Source organism: Trachurus japonicus, chromosome 21, assembly GCF_045865225.1.
Source record: "Trachurus japonicus isolate A0001 chromosome 21, Traja_1.0".
In the NCBI taxonomy this organism is placed as follows: domain Eukaryota; kingdom Metazoa; phylum Chordata; class Actinopteri; order Carangiformes; family Carangidae; genus Trachurus; species Trachurus japonicus.
The window spans coordinates 2,457,528-2,473,035 of record NC_140927.1 but is presented as its reverse complement, the minus strand read 5'-3'; the positions used below and the strand labels follow the sequence as shown (position 1 = coordinate 2,473,035).

The 15,508-nt window shown below is 49.9% G+C and overlaps 18 protein-coding genes across 18 annotated transcripts in view; all 18 read right to left on the bottom strand.

Annotated features, from left to right (window-relative positions):
* Window positions 1-64: 64 nt before the first annotated feature.
* On the bottom strand, window positions 65-628 carry LOC146964627 (collagen alpha-3(VI) chain-like). Its single transcript, XM_085766437.1, has one exon. The coding sequence runs from the start codon at window positions 626-628 to the stop codon at window positions 65-67; it is 564 nt and encodes a 187-aa protein (XP_085622563.1).
* A 340-nt stretch (window positions 629-968) lies between these two features.
* LOC146964626 (collagen alpha-1(XII) chain-like) lies at window positions 969-1,631 on the bottom strand. Its single transcript, XM_085765952.1, has one exon. It carries the CDS (start codon window positions 1,629-1,631, stop codon window positions 969-971), a length of 663 nt encoding a protein of 220 aa, XP_085622078.1.
* A 153-nt stretch (window positions 1,632-1,784) lies between these two features.
* On the bottom strand, window positions 1,785-2,348 carry LOC146964625 (collagen alpha-3(VI) chain-like). Its single transcript, XM_085766436.1, has one exon. It carries the CDS (start codon window positions 2,346-2,348, stop codon window positions 1,785-1,787), a length of 564 nt encoding a protein of 187 aa, XP_085622562.1.
* A 340-nt stretch (window positions 2,349-2,688) lies between these two features.
* Window positions 2,689-3,351, bottom strand: LOC146964624 (collagen alpha-1(XII) chain-like). Its single transcript, XM_085765951.1, has one exon. The coding sequence runs from the start codon at window positions 3,349-3,351 to the stop codon at window positions 2,689-2,691; it is 663 nt and encodes a 220-aa protein (XP_085622077.1).
* On the bottom strand, window positions 3,341-4,141 carry LOC146964623 (collagen alpha-3(VI) chain-like). Its single transcript, XM_085765962.1, has one exon. It carries the CDS (start codon window positions 4,066-4,068, stop codon window positions 3,505-3,507), a length of 564 nt encoding a protein of 187 aa, XP_085622088.1. The 5' UTR covers window positions 4,069-4,141; the 3' UTR covers window positions 3,341-3,504.
* A 160-nt stretch (window positions 4,142-4,301) lies between these two features.
* LOC146964622 (collagen alpha-1(XII) chain-like) lies at window positions 4,302-5,071 on the bottom strand. Its single transcript, XM_085765950.1, has one exon. It carries the CDS (start codon window positions 5,069-5,071, stop codon window positions 4,409-4,411), a length of 663 nt encoding a protein of 220 aa, XP_085622076.1. The 3' UTR covers window positions 4,302-4,408.
* Window positions 5,072-5,224: 153 nt separating this feature from the next.
* On the bottom strand, window positions 5,225-5,861 carry LOC146964621 (collagen alpha-3(VI) chain-like). Its single transcript, XM_085766435.1, has one exon. The coding sequence runs from the start codon at window positions 5,786-5,788 to the stop codon at window positions 5,225-5,227; it is 564 nt and encodes a 187-aa protein (XP_085622561.1). The 5' UTR covers window positions 5,789-5,861.
* Window positions 5,862-6,021: 160 nt separating this feature from the next.
* LOC146964620 (collagen alpha-1(XII) chain-like) lies at window positions 6,022-6,791 on the bottom strand. The gene has a single exon (XM_085765949.1). It carries the CDS (start codon window positions 6,789-6,791, stop codon window positions 6,129-6,131), a length of 663 nt encoding a protein of 220 aa, XP_085622075.1. The 3' UTR covers window positions 6,022-6,128.
* Window positions 6,792-6,944: 153 nt separating this feature from the next.
* On the bottom strand, window positions 6,945-7,581 carry LOC146964619 (collagen alpha-3(VI) chain-like). The gene has a single exon (XM_085766434.1). The coding sequence runs from the start codon at window positions 7,506-7,508 to the stop codon at window positions 6,945-6,947; it is 564 nt and encodes a 187-aa protein (XP_085622560.1). The 5' UTR covers window positions 7,509-7,581.
* A 160-nt stretch (window positions 7,582-7,741) lies between these two features.
* Window positions 7,742-8,511, bottom strand: LOC146964618 (collagen alpha-1(XII) chain-like). Its single transcript, XM_085765946.1, has one exon. It carries the CDS (start codon window positions 8,509-8,511, stop codon window positions 7,849-7,851), a length of 663 nt encoding a protein of 220 aa, XP_085622072.1. The 3' UTR covers window positions 7,742-7,848.
* A 150-nt stretch (window positions 8,512-8,661) lies between these two features.
* LOC146964617 (collagen alpha-3(VI) chain-like) lies at window positions 8,662-9,298 on the bottom strand. The gene has a single exon (XM_085766433.1). It carries the CDS (start codon window positions 9,223-9,225, stop codon window positions 8,662-8,664), a length of 564 nt encoding a protein of 187 aa, XP_085622559.1. The 5' UTR covers window positions 9,226-9,298.
* A 160-nt stretch (window positions 9,299-9,458) lies between these two features.
* On the bottom strand, window positions 9,459-10,228 carry LOC146964616 (collagen alpha-1(XII) chain-like). The gene has a single exon (XM_085765954.1). It carries the CDS (start codon window positions 10,226-10,228, stop codon window positions 9,566-9,568), a length of 663 nt encoding a protein of 220 aa, XP_085622080.1. The 3' UTR covers window positions 9,459-9,565.
* Window positions 10,229-10,381: 153 nt separating this feature from the next.
* LOC146964615 (collagen alpha-3(VI) chain-like) lies at window positions 10,382-11,018 on the bottom strand. Its single transcript, XM_085766432.1, has one exon. It carries the CDS (start codon window positions 10,943-10,945, stop codon window positions 10,382-10,384), a length of 564 nt encoding a protein of 187 aa, XP_085622558.1. The 5' UTR covers window positions 10,946-11,018.
* A 234-nt stretch (window positions 11,019-11,252) lies between these two features.
* LOC146964614 (collagen alpha-1(XII) chain-like) lies at window positions 11,253-11,948 on the bottom strand. The gene has a single exon (XM_085765957.1). The coding sequence runs from the start codon at window positions 11,946-11,948 to the stop codon at window positions 11,286-11,288; it is 663 nt and encodes a 220-aa protein (XP_085622083.1). The 3' UTR covers window positions 11,253-11,285.
* A 153-nt stretch (window positions 11,949-12,101) lies between these two features.
* Window positions 12,102-12,738, bottom strand: LOC146964613 (collagen alpha-3(VI) chain-like). The gene has a single exon (XM_085766431.1). The coding sequence runs from the start codon at window positions 12,663-12,665 to the stop codon at window positions 12,102-12,104; it is 564 nt and encodes a 187-aa protein (XP_085622557.1). The 5' UTR covers window positions 12,666-12,738.
* Window positions 12,739-12,960: 222 nt separating this feature from the next.
* Window positions 12,961-13,668, bottom strand: LOC146964612 (collagen alpha-1(XII) chain-like). The gene has a single exon (XM_085765956.1). It carries the CDS (start codon window positions 13,666-13,668, stop codon window positions 13,006-13,008), a length of 663 nt encoding a protein of 220 aa, XP_085622082.1. The 3' UTR covers window positions 12,961-13,005.
* On the bottom strand, window positions 13,660-14,453 carry LOC146964611 (collagen alpha-3(VI) chain-like). Its single transcript, XM_085765963.1, has one exon. The coding sequence runs from the start codon at window positions 14,378-14,380 to the stop codon at window positions 13,817-13,819; it is 564 nt and encodes a 187-aa protein (XP_085622089.1). The 5' UTR covers window positions 14,381-14,453; the 3' UTR covers window positions 13,660-13,816.
* Window positions 14,454-14,591: 138 nt separating this feature from the next.
* The window catches only part of LOC146964610 (collagen alpha-3(VI) chain-like), a 4,167-nt gene continuing 3,250 nt past the window's right edge, over window positions 14,592-15,508 (bottom strand). Inside the window, exon 5 of the mRNA XM_085765943.1 lies at window positions 14,592-15,358. Coding sequence (XP_085622069.1) covers window positions 14,721-15,358 — 638 coding nt within the window. The 3' untranslated portion in view covers window positions 14,592-14,720. The remainder of the gene's footprint in view (window positions 15,359-15,508) is intronic.

The window sequence follows — 15,508 nt, the reverse complement described above, 5'->3', positions numbered from 1 at the left end:
CCTTTTGGAAAACTGATGGCCTGAACTCAGTGCAATACACTATTACTACATGTCATCGTGCCTCCTAGCCTGAGCCTGGAATGTAAGAGTCGGTGGATTTCTTACCAGTCACTGTTGGAGTCACCGGCGTGGCCCTCACTACCACTGTGCTCATTGCTGAGGAGAGCTGTTCTTGGACACTGGGGAGGTCAGTGAACTCAGACACTGATAGGGCAAGACTGGGTTCATACGATATCTTCTGCAGCTCTCTATTGTCAGAGCCCCTTGTTCCGATAGCAATCACAGAGACGCCCTGCTGTTTGAGAGCAGAGGCCGGGGCATCTACAGTGTCAAAAGACCTTCCACCAGTCAGCACGATCAACATCTGTGGAACGCCTTGCAGGCGCCTACTCCCGGAGGAGTTTGTAAAGACGTTGTCCCTGACGTACTGGAGGGCTGCCCCGGTGTTGAGGGGTCTGCCTCCTTTGTGTCTCAGCCCTCTGACTGAATCCACAACATCCTCTCTCGTGGTGTAAGTGTTCAGATAGAAATTGACCTCTGCGTCTCTGCTGTACTGGACCACTGAGACACGGTCTCTGTTTTGTCCAACATTCAGCTTCTCCACAGCTCTCTCAACAAATTCACGCATGGCAGGGAAGCCATTTCTTGTGCCATCTGAACTGTCCAGAAGGAATACGACATCCTTTTTGGCAGTGTCAACTGAGAAAAGACAGGAAGACAGCAAGTGAAATAAAAACATTGTAAAAAGTATACTCCACAACTATTCATCATCACCATCATCAAGTGGGGAACTATCTCTTTCTTTCTCTTCCCTGCTTTTCTTTGTTTCAAAGAAACTACAATGACTGGCCTACTTCCACTTTAAGGAGGAGGAAAGCCCACCAGGGCCTCTCCTCAAATACACACATGGAAGCTAAACGCACATCGTGCTGATTTTTCTTTCCCTGGCTGCAGGTGAAACAAGTCACTTAGCCCTTGGGGCAAGAGGACGTGCAAGTTAACGTACCAAGTACAGTTGGTGATTCTGGGGTGACATCAGTAACCACAGCCTCCACAGAGGACTGAAGCTGCTTTTGGACACTGGGAAGGTCAGTGAATTCAGACACGGATAGAGCGGAACTGGGATCGTGTGCTATCTCCTGCAGTTCTCTGCTGTCAGAACCCCTGGTTCCAATGGCAAAGGTCAACACACCCAGCTGCTTGAGAGCAGAGGCTGGTGCGGCCACACTGTCAAAAGACCTTCCACCACTTAGCAATATCAGGACCTGTGGAACTCCCTGCAGCCGCCTGCTCCCGGCAGAGGGCGTGAAGACATTATCCCTCAAGTGCTGGAGAGCTGCTCCTGTGTTGAGGGGTCTTCCGCCTTTGTGCCTCAAACCTCTGACAGTGTCGAGGATCTCGCCCTTTGTGGTGTACGTGTTCAGATAGAACTGGACAGTTGGATCTCTGCTGTACTGAACCACTGAGACACGGTCTTTGTTGTCATCCACACTGAGTGTCTCTACTACTCTTTGCACAAAGTCTCGCATAGCTGGGAATCCAGTTCTAGTGCCATCCGATCCATCCAGCAAGAACACAACATCCCTTCCCGGCACCTGTTTGTCCACTAGGGAGCACAAGATGTGAGACATACAGTATTTTAGCTTCACCTGTCCAACGGTTTTGTGTGTGAATTAAAGATGATGGAATCTGACTTCGACTTCTACCACGTACTCTACAACCTTTTGGAAAACTGATGGCCTGAACTCAGTGCAATACACTATTACTACATGTCATCGTGCCTCCTAGCCTGAGCCTGGAATGTAAGAGTCGGTGGATTTCTTACCAGTCACTGTTGGAGTCACCGGCGTGGCCCTCACTACCACTGTGCTCATTGCTGAGGAGAGCTGTTCTTGGACACTGGGGAGGTCAGTGAACTCAGACACTGATAGGGCAAGACTGGGTTCATACGATATCTTCTGCAGCTCTCTATTGTCAGAGCCCCTTGTTCCGATAGCAATCACAGAGACGCCCTGCTGTTTGAGAGCAGAGGCCGGGGCATCTACAGTGTCAAAAGACCTTCCACCAGTCAGCACGATCAACATCTGTGGAACGCCTTGCAGGCGCCTACTCCCGGAGGAGTTTGTAAAGACGTTGTCCCTGACGTACTGGAGGGCTGCCCCGGTGTTGAGGGGTCTGCCTCCTTTGTGTCTCAGCCCTCTGACTGAATCCACAACATCCTCTCTCGTGGTGTAAGTGTTCAGATAGAAATTGACCTCTGCGTCTCTGCTGTACTGGACCACTGAGACACGGTCTCTGTTTTGTCCAACATTCAGCTTCTCCACAGCTCTCTCAACAAATTCACGCATGGCAGGGAAGCCATTTCTTGTGCCATCTGAACTGTCCAGAAGGAATACGACATCCTTTTTGGCAGTGTCAACTGAGAAAAGACAGGAAGACAGCAAGTGAAATAAAAACATTGTAAAAAGTATACTCCACAACTATTCATCATCACCATCATCAAGTGGGGAACTATCTCTTTCTTTCTCTTCCCTGCTTTTCTTTGTTTCAAAGAAACTACAATGACTGGCCTACTTCCACTTTAAGGAGGAGGAAAGCCCACCAGGGCCTCTCCTCAAATACACACATGGAAGCTAAACGCACATCGTGCTGATTTTTCTTTCCCTGGCTGCAGGTGAAACAAGTCACTTAGCCCTTGGGGCAAGAGGACGTGCAAGTTAACGTACCAAGTACAGTTGGTGATTCTGGGGTGACATCAGTAACCACAGCCTCCACAGAGGACTGAAGCTGCTTTTGGACACTGGGAAGGTCAGTGAATTCAGACACGGATAGAGCGGAACTGGGATCGTGTGCTATCTCCTGCAGTTCTCTGCTGTCAGAACCCCTGGTTCCAATGGCAAAGGTCAACACACCCAGCTGCTTGAGAGCAGAGGCTGGTGCGGCCACACTGTCAAAAGACCTTCCACCACTTAGCAATATCAGGACCTGTGGAACTCCCTGCAGCCGCCTGCTCCCGGCAGAGGGCGTGAAGACATTATCCCTCAAGTGCTGGAGAGCTGCTCCTGTGTTGAGGGGTCTTCCGCCTTTGTGCCTCAAACCTCTGACAGTGTCGAGGATCTCGCCCTTTGTGGTGTACGTGTTCAGATAGAACTGGACAGTTGGATCTCTGCTGTACTGAACCACTGAGACACGGTCTTTGTTGTCATCCACACTGAGTGTCTCTACTACTCTTTGCACAAAGTCTCGCATAGCTGGGAATCCAGTTCTAGTGCCATCCGATCCATCCAGCAAGAACACAACATCCCTTCCCGGCACCTGTTTGTCCACTAGGGAGCACAAGATGTGAGACATACAGTATTTTAGCTTCACCTGTCCAACGGTTTTGTGTGTGAATTAAAGATGATGGAATCTGACTTCGACTTCTACCACGTACTCTACAACCTTTTGGAAAACTGATGGCCTGAACTCAGTGCAATACACTATTACTACATGTCATCGTGCCTCCTAGCCTGAGCCTGGAATGTAAGAGTCGGTGGATTTCTTACCAGTCACTGTTGGAGTCACCGGCGTGGCCCTCACTACCACTGTGCTCATTGCTGAGGAGAGCTGTTCTTGGACACTGGGGAGGTCAGTGAACTCAGACACTGATAGGGCAAGACTGGGTTCATACGATATCTTCTGCAGCTCTCTATTGTCAGAGCCCCTTGTTCCGATAGCAATCACAGAGACGCCCTGCTGTTTGAGAGCAGAGGCCGGGGCATCTACAGTGTCAAAAGACCTTCCACCAGTCAGCACGATCAACATCTGTGGAACGCCTTGCAGGCGCCTACTCCCGGAGGAGTTTGTAAAGACGTTGTCCCTGACGTACTGGAGGGCTGCCCCGGTGTTGAGGGGTCTGCCTCCTTTGTGTCTCAGCCCTCTGACTGAATCCACAACATCCTCTCTCGTGGTGTAAGTGTTCAGATAGAAATTGACCTCTGCGTCTCTGCTGTACTGGACCACTGAGACACGGTCTCTGTTTTGTCCAACATTCAGCTTCTCCACAGCTCTCTCAACAAATTCACGCATGGCAGGGAAGCCATTTCTTGTGCCATCTGAACTGTCCAGAAGGAATACGACATCCTTTTTGGCAGTGTCAACTGAGAAAAGACAGGAAGACAGCAAGTGAAATAAAAACATTGTAAAAAGTATACTCCACAACTATTCATCATCACCATCATCAAGTGGGGAACTATCTCTTTCTTTCTCTTCCCTGCTTTTCTTTGTTTCAAAGAAACTACAATGACTGGCCTACTTCCACTTTAAGGAGGAGGAAAGCCCACCAGGGCCTCTCCTCAAATACACACATGGAAGCTAAACGCACATCGTGCTGATTTTTCTTTCCCTGGCTGCAGGTGAAACAAGTCACTTAGCCCTTGGGGCAAGAGGACGTGCAAGTTAACGTACCAAGTACAGTTGGTGATTCTGGGGTGACATCAGTAACCACAGCCTCCACAGAGGACTGAAGCTGCTTTTGGACACTGGGAAGGTCAGTGAATTCAGACACGGATAGAGCGGAACTGGGATCGTGTGCTATCTCCTGCAGTTCTCTGCTGTCAGAACCCCTGGTTCCAATGGCAAAGGTCAACACACCCAGCTGCTTGAGAGCAGAGGCTGGTGCGGCCACACTGTCAAAAGACCTTCCACCACTTAGCAATATCAGGACCTGTGGAACTCCCTGCAGCCGCCTGCTCCCGGCAGAGGGCGTGAAGACATTATCCCTCAAGTGCTGGAGAGCTGCTCCTGTGTTGAGGGGTCTTCCGCCTTTGTGCCTCAAACCTCTGACAGTGTCGAGGATCTCGCCCTTTGTGGTGTACGTGTTCAGATAGAACTGGACAGTTGGATCTCTGCTGTACTGAACCACTGAGACACGGTCTTTGTTGTCATCCACACTGAGTGTCTCTACTACTCTTTGCACAAAGTCTCGCATAGCTGGGAATCCAGTTCTAGTGCCATCCGATCCATCCAGCAAGAACACAACATCCCTTCCCGGCACCTGTTTGTCCACTAGGGAGCACAAGATGTGAGACATACAGTATTTTAGCTTCACCTGTCCAACGGTTTTGTGTGTGAATTAAAGATGATGGAATCTGACTTCGACTTCTACCACGTACTCTACAACCTTTTGGAAAACTGATGGCCTGAACTCAGTGCAATACACTATTACTACATGTCATCGTGCCTCCTAGCCTGAGCCTGGAATGTAAGAGTCGGTGGATTTCTTACCAGTCACTGTTGGAGTCACCGGCGTGGCCCTCACTACCACTGTGCTCATTGCTGAGGAGAGCTGTTCTTGGACACTGGGGAGGTCAGTGAACTCAGACACTGATAGGGCAAGACTGGGTTCATACGATATCTTCTGCAGCTCTCTATTGTCAGAGCCCCTTGTTCCGATAGCAATCACAGAGACGCCCTGCTGTTTGAGAGCAGAGGCCGGGGCATCTACAGTGTCAAAAGACCTTCCACCAGTCAGCACGATCAACATCTGTGGAACGCCTTGCAGGCGCCTACTCCCGGAGGAGTTTGTAAAGACGTTGTCCCTGACGTACTGGAGGGCTGCCCCGGTGTTGAGGGGTCTGCCTCCTTTGTGTCTCAGCCCTCTGACTGAATCCACAACATCCTCTCTCGTGGTGTAAGTGTTCAGATAGAAATTGACCTCTGCGTCTCTGCTGTACTGGACCACTGAGACACGGTCTCTGTTTTGTCCAACATTCAGCTTCTCCACAGCTCTCTCAACAAATTCACGCATGGCAGGGAAGCCATTTCTTGTGCCATCTGAACTGTCCAGAAGGAATACGACATCCTTTTTGGCAGTGTCAACTGAGAAAAGACAGGAAGACAGCAAGTGAAATAAAAACATTGTAAAAAGTATACTCCACAACTATTCATCATCACCATCATCAAGTGGGGAACTATCTCTTTCTTTCTCTTCCCTGCTTTTCTTTGTTTCAAAGAAACTACAATGACTGGCCTACTTCCACTTTAAGGAGGAGGAAAGCCCACCAGGGCCTCTCCTCAAATACACACATGGAAGCTAAACGCACATCGTGCTGATTTTTCTTTCCCTGGCTGCAGGTGAAACAAGTCACTTAGCCCTTGGGGCAAGAGGACGTGCAAGTTAACGTACCAAGTACAGTTGGTGATTCTGGGGTGACATCAGTAACCACAGCCTCCACAGAGGACTGAAGCTGCTTTTGGACACTGGGAAGGTCAGTGAATTCAGACACGGATAGAGCGGAACTGGGATCGTGTGCTATCTCCTGCAGTTCTCTGCTGTCAGAACCCCTGGTTCCAATGGCAAAGGTCAACACACCCAGCTGCTTGAGAGCAGAGGCTGGTGCGGCCACACTGTCAAAAGACCTTCCACCACTTAGCAATATCAGGACCTGTGGAACTCCCTGCAGCCGCCTGCTCCCGGCAGAGGGCGTGAAGACATTATCCCTCAAGTGCTGGAGAGCTGCTCCTGTGTTGAGGGGTCTTCCGCCTTTGTGCCTCAAACCTCTGACAGTGTCGAGGATCTCGCCCTTTGTGGTGTACGTGTTCAGATAGAACTGGACAGTTGGATCTCTGCTGTACTGAACCACTGAGACACGGTCTTTGTTGTCATCCACACTGAGTGTCTCTACTACTCTTTGCACAAAGTCTCGCATAGCTGGGAATCCAGTTCTAGTGCCATCCGATCCATCCAGCAAGAACACAACATCCCTTCCCGGCACCTGTTTGTCCACTAGGGAGCACAAGATGTGAGACATACAGTATTTTAGCTTCACCTGTCCAACGGTTTTGTGTGTGAATTAAAGATGATGGAATCTGACTTCGACTTCTACCACGTACTCTACAACCTTTTGGAAAACTGATGGCCTGAACTCAGTGCAATACACTATTACTACATGTCATCGTGCCTCCTAGCCTGAGCCTGGAATGTAAGAGTCGGTGGATTTCTTACCAGTCACTGTTGGAGTCACCGGCGTGGCCCTCACTACCACTGTGCTCATTGCTGAGGAGAGCTGTTCTTGGACACTGGGGAGGTCAGTGAACTCAGACACTGATAGGGCAAGACTGGGTTCATACGATATCTTCTGCAGCTCTCTATTGTCAGAGCCCCTTGTTCCGATAGCAATCACAGAGACGCCCTGCTGTTTGAGAGCAGAGGCCGGGGCATCTACAGTGTCAAAAGACCTTCCACCAGTCAGCACGATCAACATCTGTGGAACGCCTTGCAGGCGCCTACTCCCGGAGGAGTTTGTAAAGACGTTGTCCCTGACGTACTGGAGGGCTGCCCCGGTGTTGAGGGGTCTGCCTCCTTTGTGTCTCAGCCCTCTGACTGAATCCACAACATCCTCTCTCGTGGTGTAAGTGTTCAGATAGAAATTGACCTCTGCGTCTCTGCTGTACTGGACCACTGAGACACGGTCTCTGTTTTGTCCAACATTCAGCTTCTCCACAGCTCTCTCAACAAATTCACGCATGGCAGGGAAGCCATTTCTTGTGCCATCTGAACTGTCCAGAAGGAATACGACATCCTTTTTGGCAGTGTCAACTGAGAAAAGACAGGAAGACAGCAAGTGAAATAAAAACATTGTAAAAAGTATACTCCACAACTATTCATCATCACCATCATCAAGTGGGGAACTATCTCTTTCTTTCTCTTCCCTGCTTTTCTTTGTTTCAAAGAAACTACAATGACTGGCCTACTTCCACTTTAAGGAGGAGGAAAGCCCACCAGGGCCTCTCCTCAAATACACACATGGAAGCTAAACGCACATCGTGCTGATTTTTCTTTCCCTGGCTGCAGGTGAAACAAGTCACTTAGCCCTTGGGGCAAGAGGACGTGCAAGTTAACGTACCAAGTACAGTTGGTGATTCTGGGGTGACATCAGTAACCACAGCCTCCACAGAGGACTGAAGCTGCTTTTGGACACTGGGAAGGTCAGTGAATTCAGACACGGATAGAGCGGAACTGGGATCGTGTGCTATCTCCTGCAGTTCTCTGCTGTCAGAACCCCTGGTTCCAATGGCAAAGGTCAACACACCCAGCTGCTTGAGAGCAGAGGCTGGTGCGGCCACACTGTCAAAAGACCTTCCACCACTTAGCAATATCAGGACCTGTGGAACTCCCTGCAGCCGCCTGCTCCCGGCAGAGGGCGTGAAGACATTATCCCTCAAGTGCTGGAGAGCTGCTCCTGTGTTGAGGGGTCTTCCGCCTTTGTGCCTCAAACCTCTGACAGTGTCGAGGATCTCGCCCTTTGTGGTGTACGTGTTCAGATAGAACTGGACAGTTGGATCTCTGCTGTACTGAACCACTGAGACACGGTCTTTGTTGTCATCCACACTGAGTGTCTCTACTACTCTTTGCACAAAGTCTCGCATAGCTGGGAATCCAGTTCTAGTGCCATCCGATCCATCCAGCAAGAACACAACATCCCTTCCCGGCACCTGTTTGTCCACTAGGGAGCACAAGATGTGAGACATATATTTTAGCTTCACCTGTCCAACGGTTTTGTGTGTGAATTAAAGATGATGGAATCTGACTTCGACTTCTACCACGTACTCTACAACCTTTTGGAAAACTGATGGCCTGAACTCAGTGCAATACACTATTACTACATGTCATCGTGCCTCCTAGCCTGAGCCTGGAATGTAAGAGTCGGTGGATTTCTTACCAGTCACTGTTGGAGTCACCGGCGTGGCCCTCACTACCACTGTGCTCATTGCTGAGGAGAGCTGTTCTTGGACACTGGGGAGGTCAGTGAACTCAGACACTGATAGGGCAAGACTGGGTTCATACGATATCTTCTGCAGCTCTCTATTGTCAGAGCCCCTTGTTCCGATAGCAATCACAGAGACGCCCTGCTGTTTGAGAGCAGAGGCCGGGGCATCTACAGTGTCAAAAGACCTTCCACCAGTCAGCACGATCAACATCTGTGGAACGCCTTGCAGGCGCCTACTCCCGGAGGAGTTTGTAAAGACGTTGTCCCTGACGTACTGGAGGGCTGCCCCGGTGTTGAGGGGTCTGCCTCCTTTGTGTCTCAGCCCTCTGACTGAATCCACAACATCCTCTCTCGTGGTGTAAGTGTTCAGATAGAAATTGACCTCTGCGTCTCTGCTGTACTGGACCACTGAGACACGGTCTCTGTTTTGTCCAACATTCAGCTTCTCCACAGCTCTCTCAACAAATTCACGCATGGCAGGGAAGCCATTTCTTGTGCCATCTGAACTGTCCAGAAGGAATACGACATCCTTTTTGGCAGTGTCAACTGAGAAAAGACAGGAAGACAGCAAGTGAAATAAAAACATTGTAAAAAGTATACTCCACAACTATTCATCATCACCATCATCAAGTGGGGAACTATCTCTTTCTTTCTCTTCCCTGCTTTTCTTTGTTTCAAAGAAACTACAATGACTGGCCTACTTCCACTTTAAGGAGGAGGAAAGCCCACCAGGGCCTCTCCTCAAATACACACATGGAAGCTAAACGCACATCGTGCTGATTTTTCTTTCCCTGGCTGCAGGTGAAACAAGTCACTTAGCCCTTGGGGCAAGAGGACGTGCAAGTTAACGTACCAAGTACAGTTGGTGATTCTGGGGTGACATCAGTAACCACAGCCTCCACAGAGGACTGAAGCTGCTTTTGGACACTGGGAAGGTCAGTGAATTCAGACACGGATAGAGCGGAACTGGGATCGTGTGCTATCTCCTGCAGTTCTCTGCTGTCAGAACCCCTGGTTCCAATGGCAAAGGTCAACACACCCAGCTGCTTGAGAGCAGAGGCTGGTGCGGCCACACTGTCAAAAGACCTTCCACCACTTAGCAATATCAGGACCTGTGGAACTCCCTGCAGCCGCCTGCTCCCGGCAGAGGGCGTGAAGACATTATCCCTCAAGTGCTGGAGAGCTGCTCCTGTGTTGAGGGGTCTTCCGCCTTTGTGCCTCAAACCTCTGACAGTGTCGAGGATCTCGCCCTTTGTGGTGTACGTGTTCAGATAGAACTGGACAGTTGGATCTCTGCTGTACTGAACCACTGAGACACGGTCTTTGTTGTCATCCACACTGAGTGTCTCTACTACTCTTTGCACAAAGTCTCGCATAGCTGGGAATCCAGTTCTAGTGCCATCCGATCCATCCAGCAAGAACACAACATCCCTTCCCGGCACCTGTTTGTCCACTAGGGAGCACAAGATGTGAGACATACAGTATTTTAGCTTCACCTGTCCAACGGTTTTGTGTGTGAATTAAAGATGATGGAATCTGACTTCGACTTCTACCACGTACTCTACAACCTTTTGGAAAACTGATGGCCTGAACTCAGTGCAATACACTATTACTACATGTCATCGTGCCTCCTAGCCTGAGCCTGGAATGTAAGAGTCGGTGGATTTCTTACCAGTCACTGTTGGAGTCACCGGCGTGGCCCTCACTACCACTGTGCTCATTGCTGAGGAGAGCTGTTCTTGGACACTGGGGAGGTCAGTGAACTCAGACACTGATAGGGCAAGACTGGGTTCATACGATATCTTCTGCAGCTCTCTATTGTCAGAGCCCCTTGTTCCGATAGCAATCACAGAGACGCCCTGCTGTTTGAGAGCAGAGGCCGGGGCATCTACAGTGTCAAAAGACCTTCCACCAGTCAGCACGATCAACATCTGTGGAACGCCTTGCAGGCGCCTACTCCCGGAGGAGTTTGTAAAGACGTTGTCCCTGACGTACTGGAGGGCTGCCCCGGTGTTGAGGGGTCTGCCTCCTTTGTGTCTCAGCCCTCTGACTGAATCCACAACATCCTCTCTCGTGGTGTAAGTGTTCAGATAGAAATTGACCTCTGCGTCTCTGCTGTACTGGACCACTGAGACACGGTCTCTGTTTTGTCCAACATTCAGCTTCTCCACAGCTCTCTCAACAAATTCACGCATGGCAGGGAAGCCATTTCTTGTGCCATCTGAACTGTCCAGAAGGAATACGACATCCTTTTTGGCAGTGTCAACTGAGAAAAGACAGGAAGACAGCAAGTGAAATAAAAACATTGTAAAAAGTATACTCCACAACTATTCATCATCACCATCATCAAGTGGGGAACTATCTCTTTCTTTCTCTTCCCTGCTTTTCTTTGTTTCAAAGAAACTACAATGACTGGCCTACTTCCACTTTAAGGAGGAGGAAAGCCCACCAGGGCCTCTCCTCAAATACACACATGGAAGCTAAACGCCCATCGTGCTGATTTTTCTTTCCCTGGCTGCAGGTGAAACAAGTCACTTAGCCCTTGGGGCAAGAGGACGTGCAAGTTAACGTACCAAGTACAGTTGGTGATTCTGGGGTGACATCAGTAACCACAGCCTCCACAGAGGACTGAAGCTGCTTTTGGACACTGGGAAGGTCAGTGAATTCAGACACGGATAGAGCGGAACTGGGATCGTGTGCTATCTCCTGCAGTTCTCTGCTGTCAGAACCCCTGGTTCCAATGGCAAAGGTCAACACACCCAGCTGCTTGAGAGCAGAGGCTGGTGCGGCCACACTGTCAAAAGACCTTCCACCACTTAGCAATATCAGGACCTGTGGAACTCCCTGCAGCCGCCTGCTCCCGGCAGAGGGCGTGAAGACATTATCCCTCAAGTGCTGGAGAGCTGCTCCTGTGTTGAGGGGTCTTCCGCCTTTGTGCCTCAAACCTCTGACAGTGTCGAGGATCTCGCCCTTTGTGGTGTACGTGTTCAGATAGAACTGGACAGTTGGATCTCTGCTGTACTGAACCACTGAGACACGGTCTTTGTTGTCATCCACACTGAGTGTCTCTACTACTCTTTGCACAAAGTCTCGCATAGCTGGGAATCCAGTTCTAGTGCCATCCGATCCATCCAGCAAGAACACAACATCCCTTCCCGGCACCTGTTTGTCCACTAGGGAGCACAAGATGTGAGACATACAGTATTTTAGCTTCACCTGTCCAACGGTTTTGTGTGTGAATTAAAGATGATGGAATCTGACTTCGACTTCTACCACGTACTCTACAACCTTTTGGAAAACTGATGGCCTGAACTCAGTGCAATACACTATTACTACATGTCATCGTGCCTCCTAGCCTGAGCCTGGAATGTAAGAGTCGGTGGATTTCTTACCAGTCACTGTTGGAGTCACCGGCGTGGCCCTCACTACCACTGTGCTCATTGCTGAGGAGAGCTGTTCTTGGACACTGGGGAGGTCAGTGAACTCAGACACTGATAGGGCAAGACTGGGTTCATACGATATCTTCTGCAGCTCTCTATTGTCAGAGCCCCTTGTTCCGATAGCAATCACAGAGACGCCCTGCTGTTTGAGAGCAGAGGCCGGGGCATCTACAGTGTCAAAAGACCTTCCACCAGTCAGCACGATCAACATCTGTGGAACGCCTTGCAGGCGCCTACTCCCGGAGGAGTTTGTAAAGACGTTGTCCCTGACGTACTGGAGGGCTGCCCCGGTGTTGAGGGGTCTGCCTCCTTTGTGTCTCAGCCCTCTGACTGAATCCACAACATCCTCTCTCGTGGTGTAAGTGTTCAGATAGAAATTGACCTCTGCGTCTCTGCTGTACTGGACCACTGAGACACGGTCTCTGTTTTGTCCAACATTCAGCTTCTCCACAGCTCTCTCAACAAATTCACGCATGGCAGGGAAGCCATTTCTTGTGCCATCTGAACTGTCCAGAAGGAATACGACATCCTTTTTGGCAGTGTCAACTGAGAAAAGACAGGAAGACAGCAAGTGAAATAAAAACATTGTAAAAAGTATACTCCACAACTATTCATCATCACCATCATCAAGTGGGGAACTATCTCTTTCTTTCTCTTCCCTGCTTTTCTTTGTTTCAAAGAAACTACAACGACTGGCCTACTTCCACTTTAAGGAGGAGGAAAGCCCACCAGGGCCTCTCCTCAAATACACACATGGAAGCTAAACGCCCATCGTGCTGATTTTTCTTTCCCTGGCTGCAGGTGAAACAAGTCACTTAGCCCTTGGGGCAAGAGGACGTGCAAGTTAACGTACCAAGTACAGTTGGTGATTCTGGGGTGACATCAGTAACCACAGCCTCCACAGAGGACTGAAGCTGCTTTTGGACACTGGGAAGGTCAGTGAATTCAGACACGGATAGAGCGGAACTGGGATCGTGTGCTATCTCCTGCAGTTCTCTGCTGTCAGAACCCCTGGTTCCAATGGCAAAGGTCAACACACCCAGCTGCTTGAGAGCAGAGGCTGGTGCGGCCACACTGTCAAAAGACCTTCCACCACTTAGCAATATCAGGACCTGTGGAACTCCCTGCAGCCGCCTGCTCCCGGCAGAGGGCGTGAAGACATTATCCCTCAAGTGCTGGAGAGCTGCTCCTGTGTTGAGGGGTCTTCCGCCTTTGTGCCTCAAACCTCTGACAGTGTCGAGGATCTCGCCCTTTGTGGTGTACGTGTTCAGATAGAACTGGACAGTTGGATCTCTGCTGTACTGAACCACTGAGACACGGTCTTTGTTGTCATCCACACTGAGTGTCTCTACTACTCTTTGCACAAAGTCTCGCATAGCTGGGAATCCAGTTCTAGTGCCATCCGATCCATCCAGCAAGAACACAACATCCCTTCCCGGCACCTGTTTGTCCACTAGGGAGCACAAGATGTGAGACATATTTTAGCTTCACCTGTCCAACGGTTTTGTGTGTGAATTAAAGATGATGGAATCTGACTTCGACTTCTACCACGTACTCTACAACCTTTTGGAAAACTGATGGCCTGAACTCAGTGCAATACACTATTACTACATGTCATCGTGCCTCCTAGCCTGAGCCTGGAATGTAAGAGTCGGTGGATTTCTTACCAGTCACTGTTGGAGTCACCGGCGTGGCCCTCACTACCACTGTGCTCATTGCTGAGGAGAGCTGTTCTTGGACACTGGGGAGGTCAGTGAACTCAGACACTGATAGGGCAAGACTGGGTTCATACGATATCTTCTGCAGCTCTCTATTGTCAGAGCCCCTTGTTCCGATAGCAATCACAGAGACGCCCTGCTGTTTGAGAGCAGAGGCCGGGGCATCTACAGTGTCAAAAGACCTTCCACCAGTCAGCACGATCAACATCTGTGGAACGCCTTGCAGGCGCCTACTCCCGGAGGAGTTTGTAAAGACGTTGTCCCTGACGTACTGGAGGGCTGCCCCGGTGTTGAGGGGTCTGCCTCCTTTGTGTCTCAGCCCTCTGACTGAATCCACAACATCCTCTCTCGTGGTGTAAGTGTTCAGATAGAAATTGACCTCTGCGTCTCTGCTGTACTGGACCACTGAGACACGGTCTCTGTTTTGTCCAACATTCAGCTTCTCCACAGCTCTCTCAACAAATTCACGCATGGCAGGGAAGCCATTTCTTGTGCCATCTGAACTGTCCAGAAGGAATACGACATCCTTTTTGGCAGTGTCAACTGAGAAAAGACAGGAAGACAGCAAGTGAAATAAAAACATTGTAAAAAGTATACTCCACAACTATTCATCATCACCATCATCAAGTGGGGAACTATCTCTTTCTTTCTCTTCCCTGCTTTTCTTTGTTTCAAAGAAACTACAACGACTGGCCTACTTCCACTTTAAGGAGGAGGAAAGCCCACCAGGGCCTCTCCTCAAATACACACATGGAAGCTAAACGCACATCGTGCTGATTTTTCTTTCCCTGGCTGCAGGTGAAACAAGTCACTTAGCCCTTGGGGCAAGAGGACGTGCAAGTTAACGTACCAAGTACAGTTGGTGATTCTGGGGTGACATCAGTAACCACAGCCTCCACAGAGGACTGAAGCTGCTTTTGGACACTGGGAAGGTCAGTGAATTCAGACACGGATAGAGCGGAACTGGGATCGTGTGCTATCTCCTGCAGTTCTCTGCTGTCAGAACCCCTGGTTCCAATGGCAAAGGTCAACACACCCAGCTGCTTGAGAGCAGAGGCTGGTGCGGCCACACTGTCAAAAGACCTTCCACCACTTAGCAATATCAGGACCTGTGGAACTCCCTGCAGCCGCCTGCTCCCGGCAGAGGGCGTGAAGACATTATCCCTCAAGTGCTGGAGAGCTGCTCCTGTGTTGAGGGGTCTTCCGCCTTTGTGCCTCAAACCTCTGACAGTGTCGAGGATCTCGCCCTTTGTGGTGTACGTGTTCAGATAGAACTGGACAGTTGGATCTCTGCTGTACTGAACCACTGAGACACGGTCTTTGTTGTCATCCACACTGAGTGTCTCTACTACTCTTTGCACAAAGTCTCGCATAGCTGGGAATCCAGTTCTAGTGCCATCCGATCCATCCAGCAAGAACACAACATCCCTTCCCGGCACCTGTTTGTCCACTAGGGAGCACAAGATGTGAGACATAATTTTAGCTTCACCTGTCCAACGGTTTTGTGTGTGAATTAAAGATGATGGAATCTGACTTCGACTTCTACCACGTACTCTACAACCTTTTGGAAAACTGATGGCCTGAACTCAGTGCAATACAC

Coding starts and splice junctions, on each gene's coding strand:
- LOC146964627 (XM_085766437.1), bottom strand. CDS start 628: ATGCGTGAATTTGTTGAGAGAGCTGTGGAGAAGCTGAATGTTGGACAA.
- LOC146964626 (XM_085765952.1), bottom strand. CDS start 1,631: ATGTCTCACATCTTGTGCTCCCTAGTGGACAAACAGGTGCCGGGAAGG.
- LOC146964625 (XM_085766436.1), bottom strand. CDS start 2,348: ATGCGTGAATTTGTTGAGAGAGCTGTGGAGAAGCTGAATGTTGGACAA.
- LOC146964624 (XM_085765951.1), bottom strand. CDS start 3,351: ATGTCTCACATCTTGTGCTCCCTAGTGGACAAACAGGTGCCGGGAAGG.
- LOC146964623 (XM_085765962.1), bottom strand. CDS start 4,068: ATGCGTGAATTTGTTGAGAGAGCTGTGGAGAAGCTGAATGTTGGACAA.
- LOC146964622 (XM_085765950.1), bottom strand. CDS start 5,071: ATGTCTCACATCTTGTGCTCCCTAGTGGACAAACAGGTGCCGGGAAGG.
- LOC146964621 (XM_085766435.1), bottom strand. CDS start 5,788: ATGCGTGAATTTGTTGAGAGAGCTGTGGAGAAGCTGAATGTTGGACAA.
- LOC146964620 (XM_085765949.1), bottom strand. CDS start 6,791: ATGTCTCACATCTTGTGCTCCCTAGTGGACAAACAGGTGCCGGGAAGG.
- LOC146964619 (XM_085766434.1), bottom strand. CDS start 7,508: ATGCGTGAATTTGTTGAGAGAGCTGTGGAGAAGCTGAATGTTGGACAA.
- LOC146964618 (XM_085765946.1), bottom strand. CDS start 8,511: ATGTCTCACATCTTGTGCTCCCTAGTGGACAAACAGGTGCCGGGAAGG.
- LOC146964617 (XM_085766433.1), bottom strand. CDS start 9,225: ATGCGTGAATTTGTTGAGAGAGCTGTGGAGAAGCTGAATGTTGGACAA.
- LOC146964616 (XM_085765954.1), bottom strand. CDS start 10,228: ATGTCTCACATCTTGTGCTCCCTAGTGGACAAACAGGTGCCGGGAAGG.
- LOC146964615 (XM_085766432.1), bottom strand. CDS start 10,945: ATGCGTGAATTTGTTGAGAGAGCTGTGGAGAAGCTGAATGTTGGACAA.
- LOC146964614 (XM_085765957.1), bottom strand. CDS start 11,948: ATGTCTCACATCTTGTGCTCCCTAGTGGACAAACAGGTGCCGGGAAGG.
- LOC146964613 (XM_085766431.1), bottom strand. CDS start 12,665: ATGCGTGAATTTGTTGAGAGAGCTGTGGAGAAGCTGAATGTTGGACAA.
- LOC146964612 (XM_085765956.1), bottom strand. CDS start 13,668: ATGTCTCACATCTTGTGCTCCCTAGTGGACAAACAGGTGCCGGGAAGG.
- LOC146964611 (XM_085765963.1), bottom strand. CDS start 14,380: ATGCGTGAATTTGTTGAGAGAGCTGTGGAGAAGCTGAATGTTGGACAA.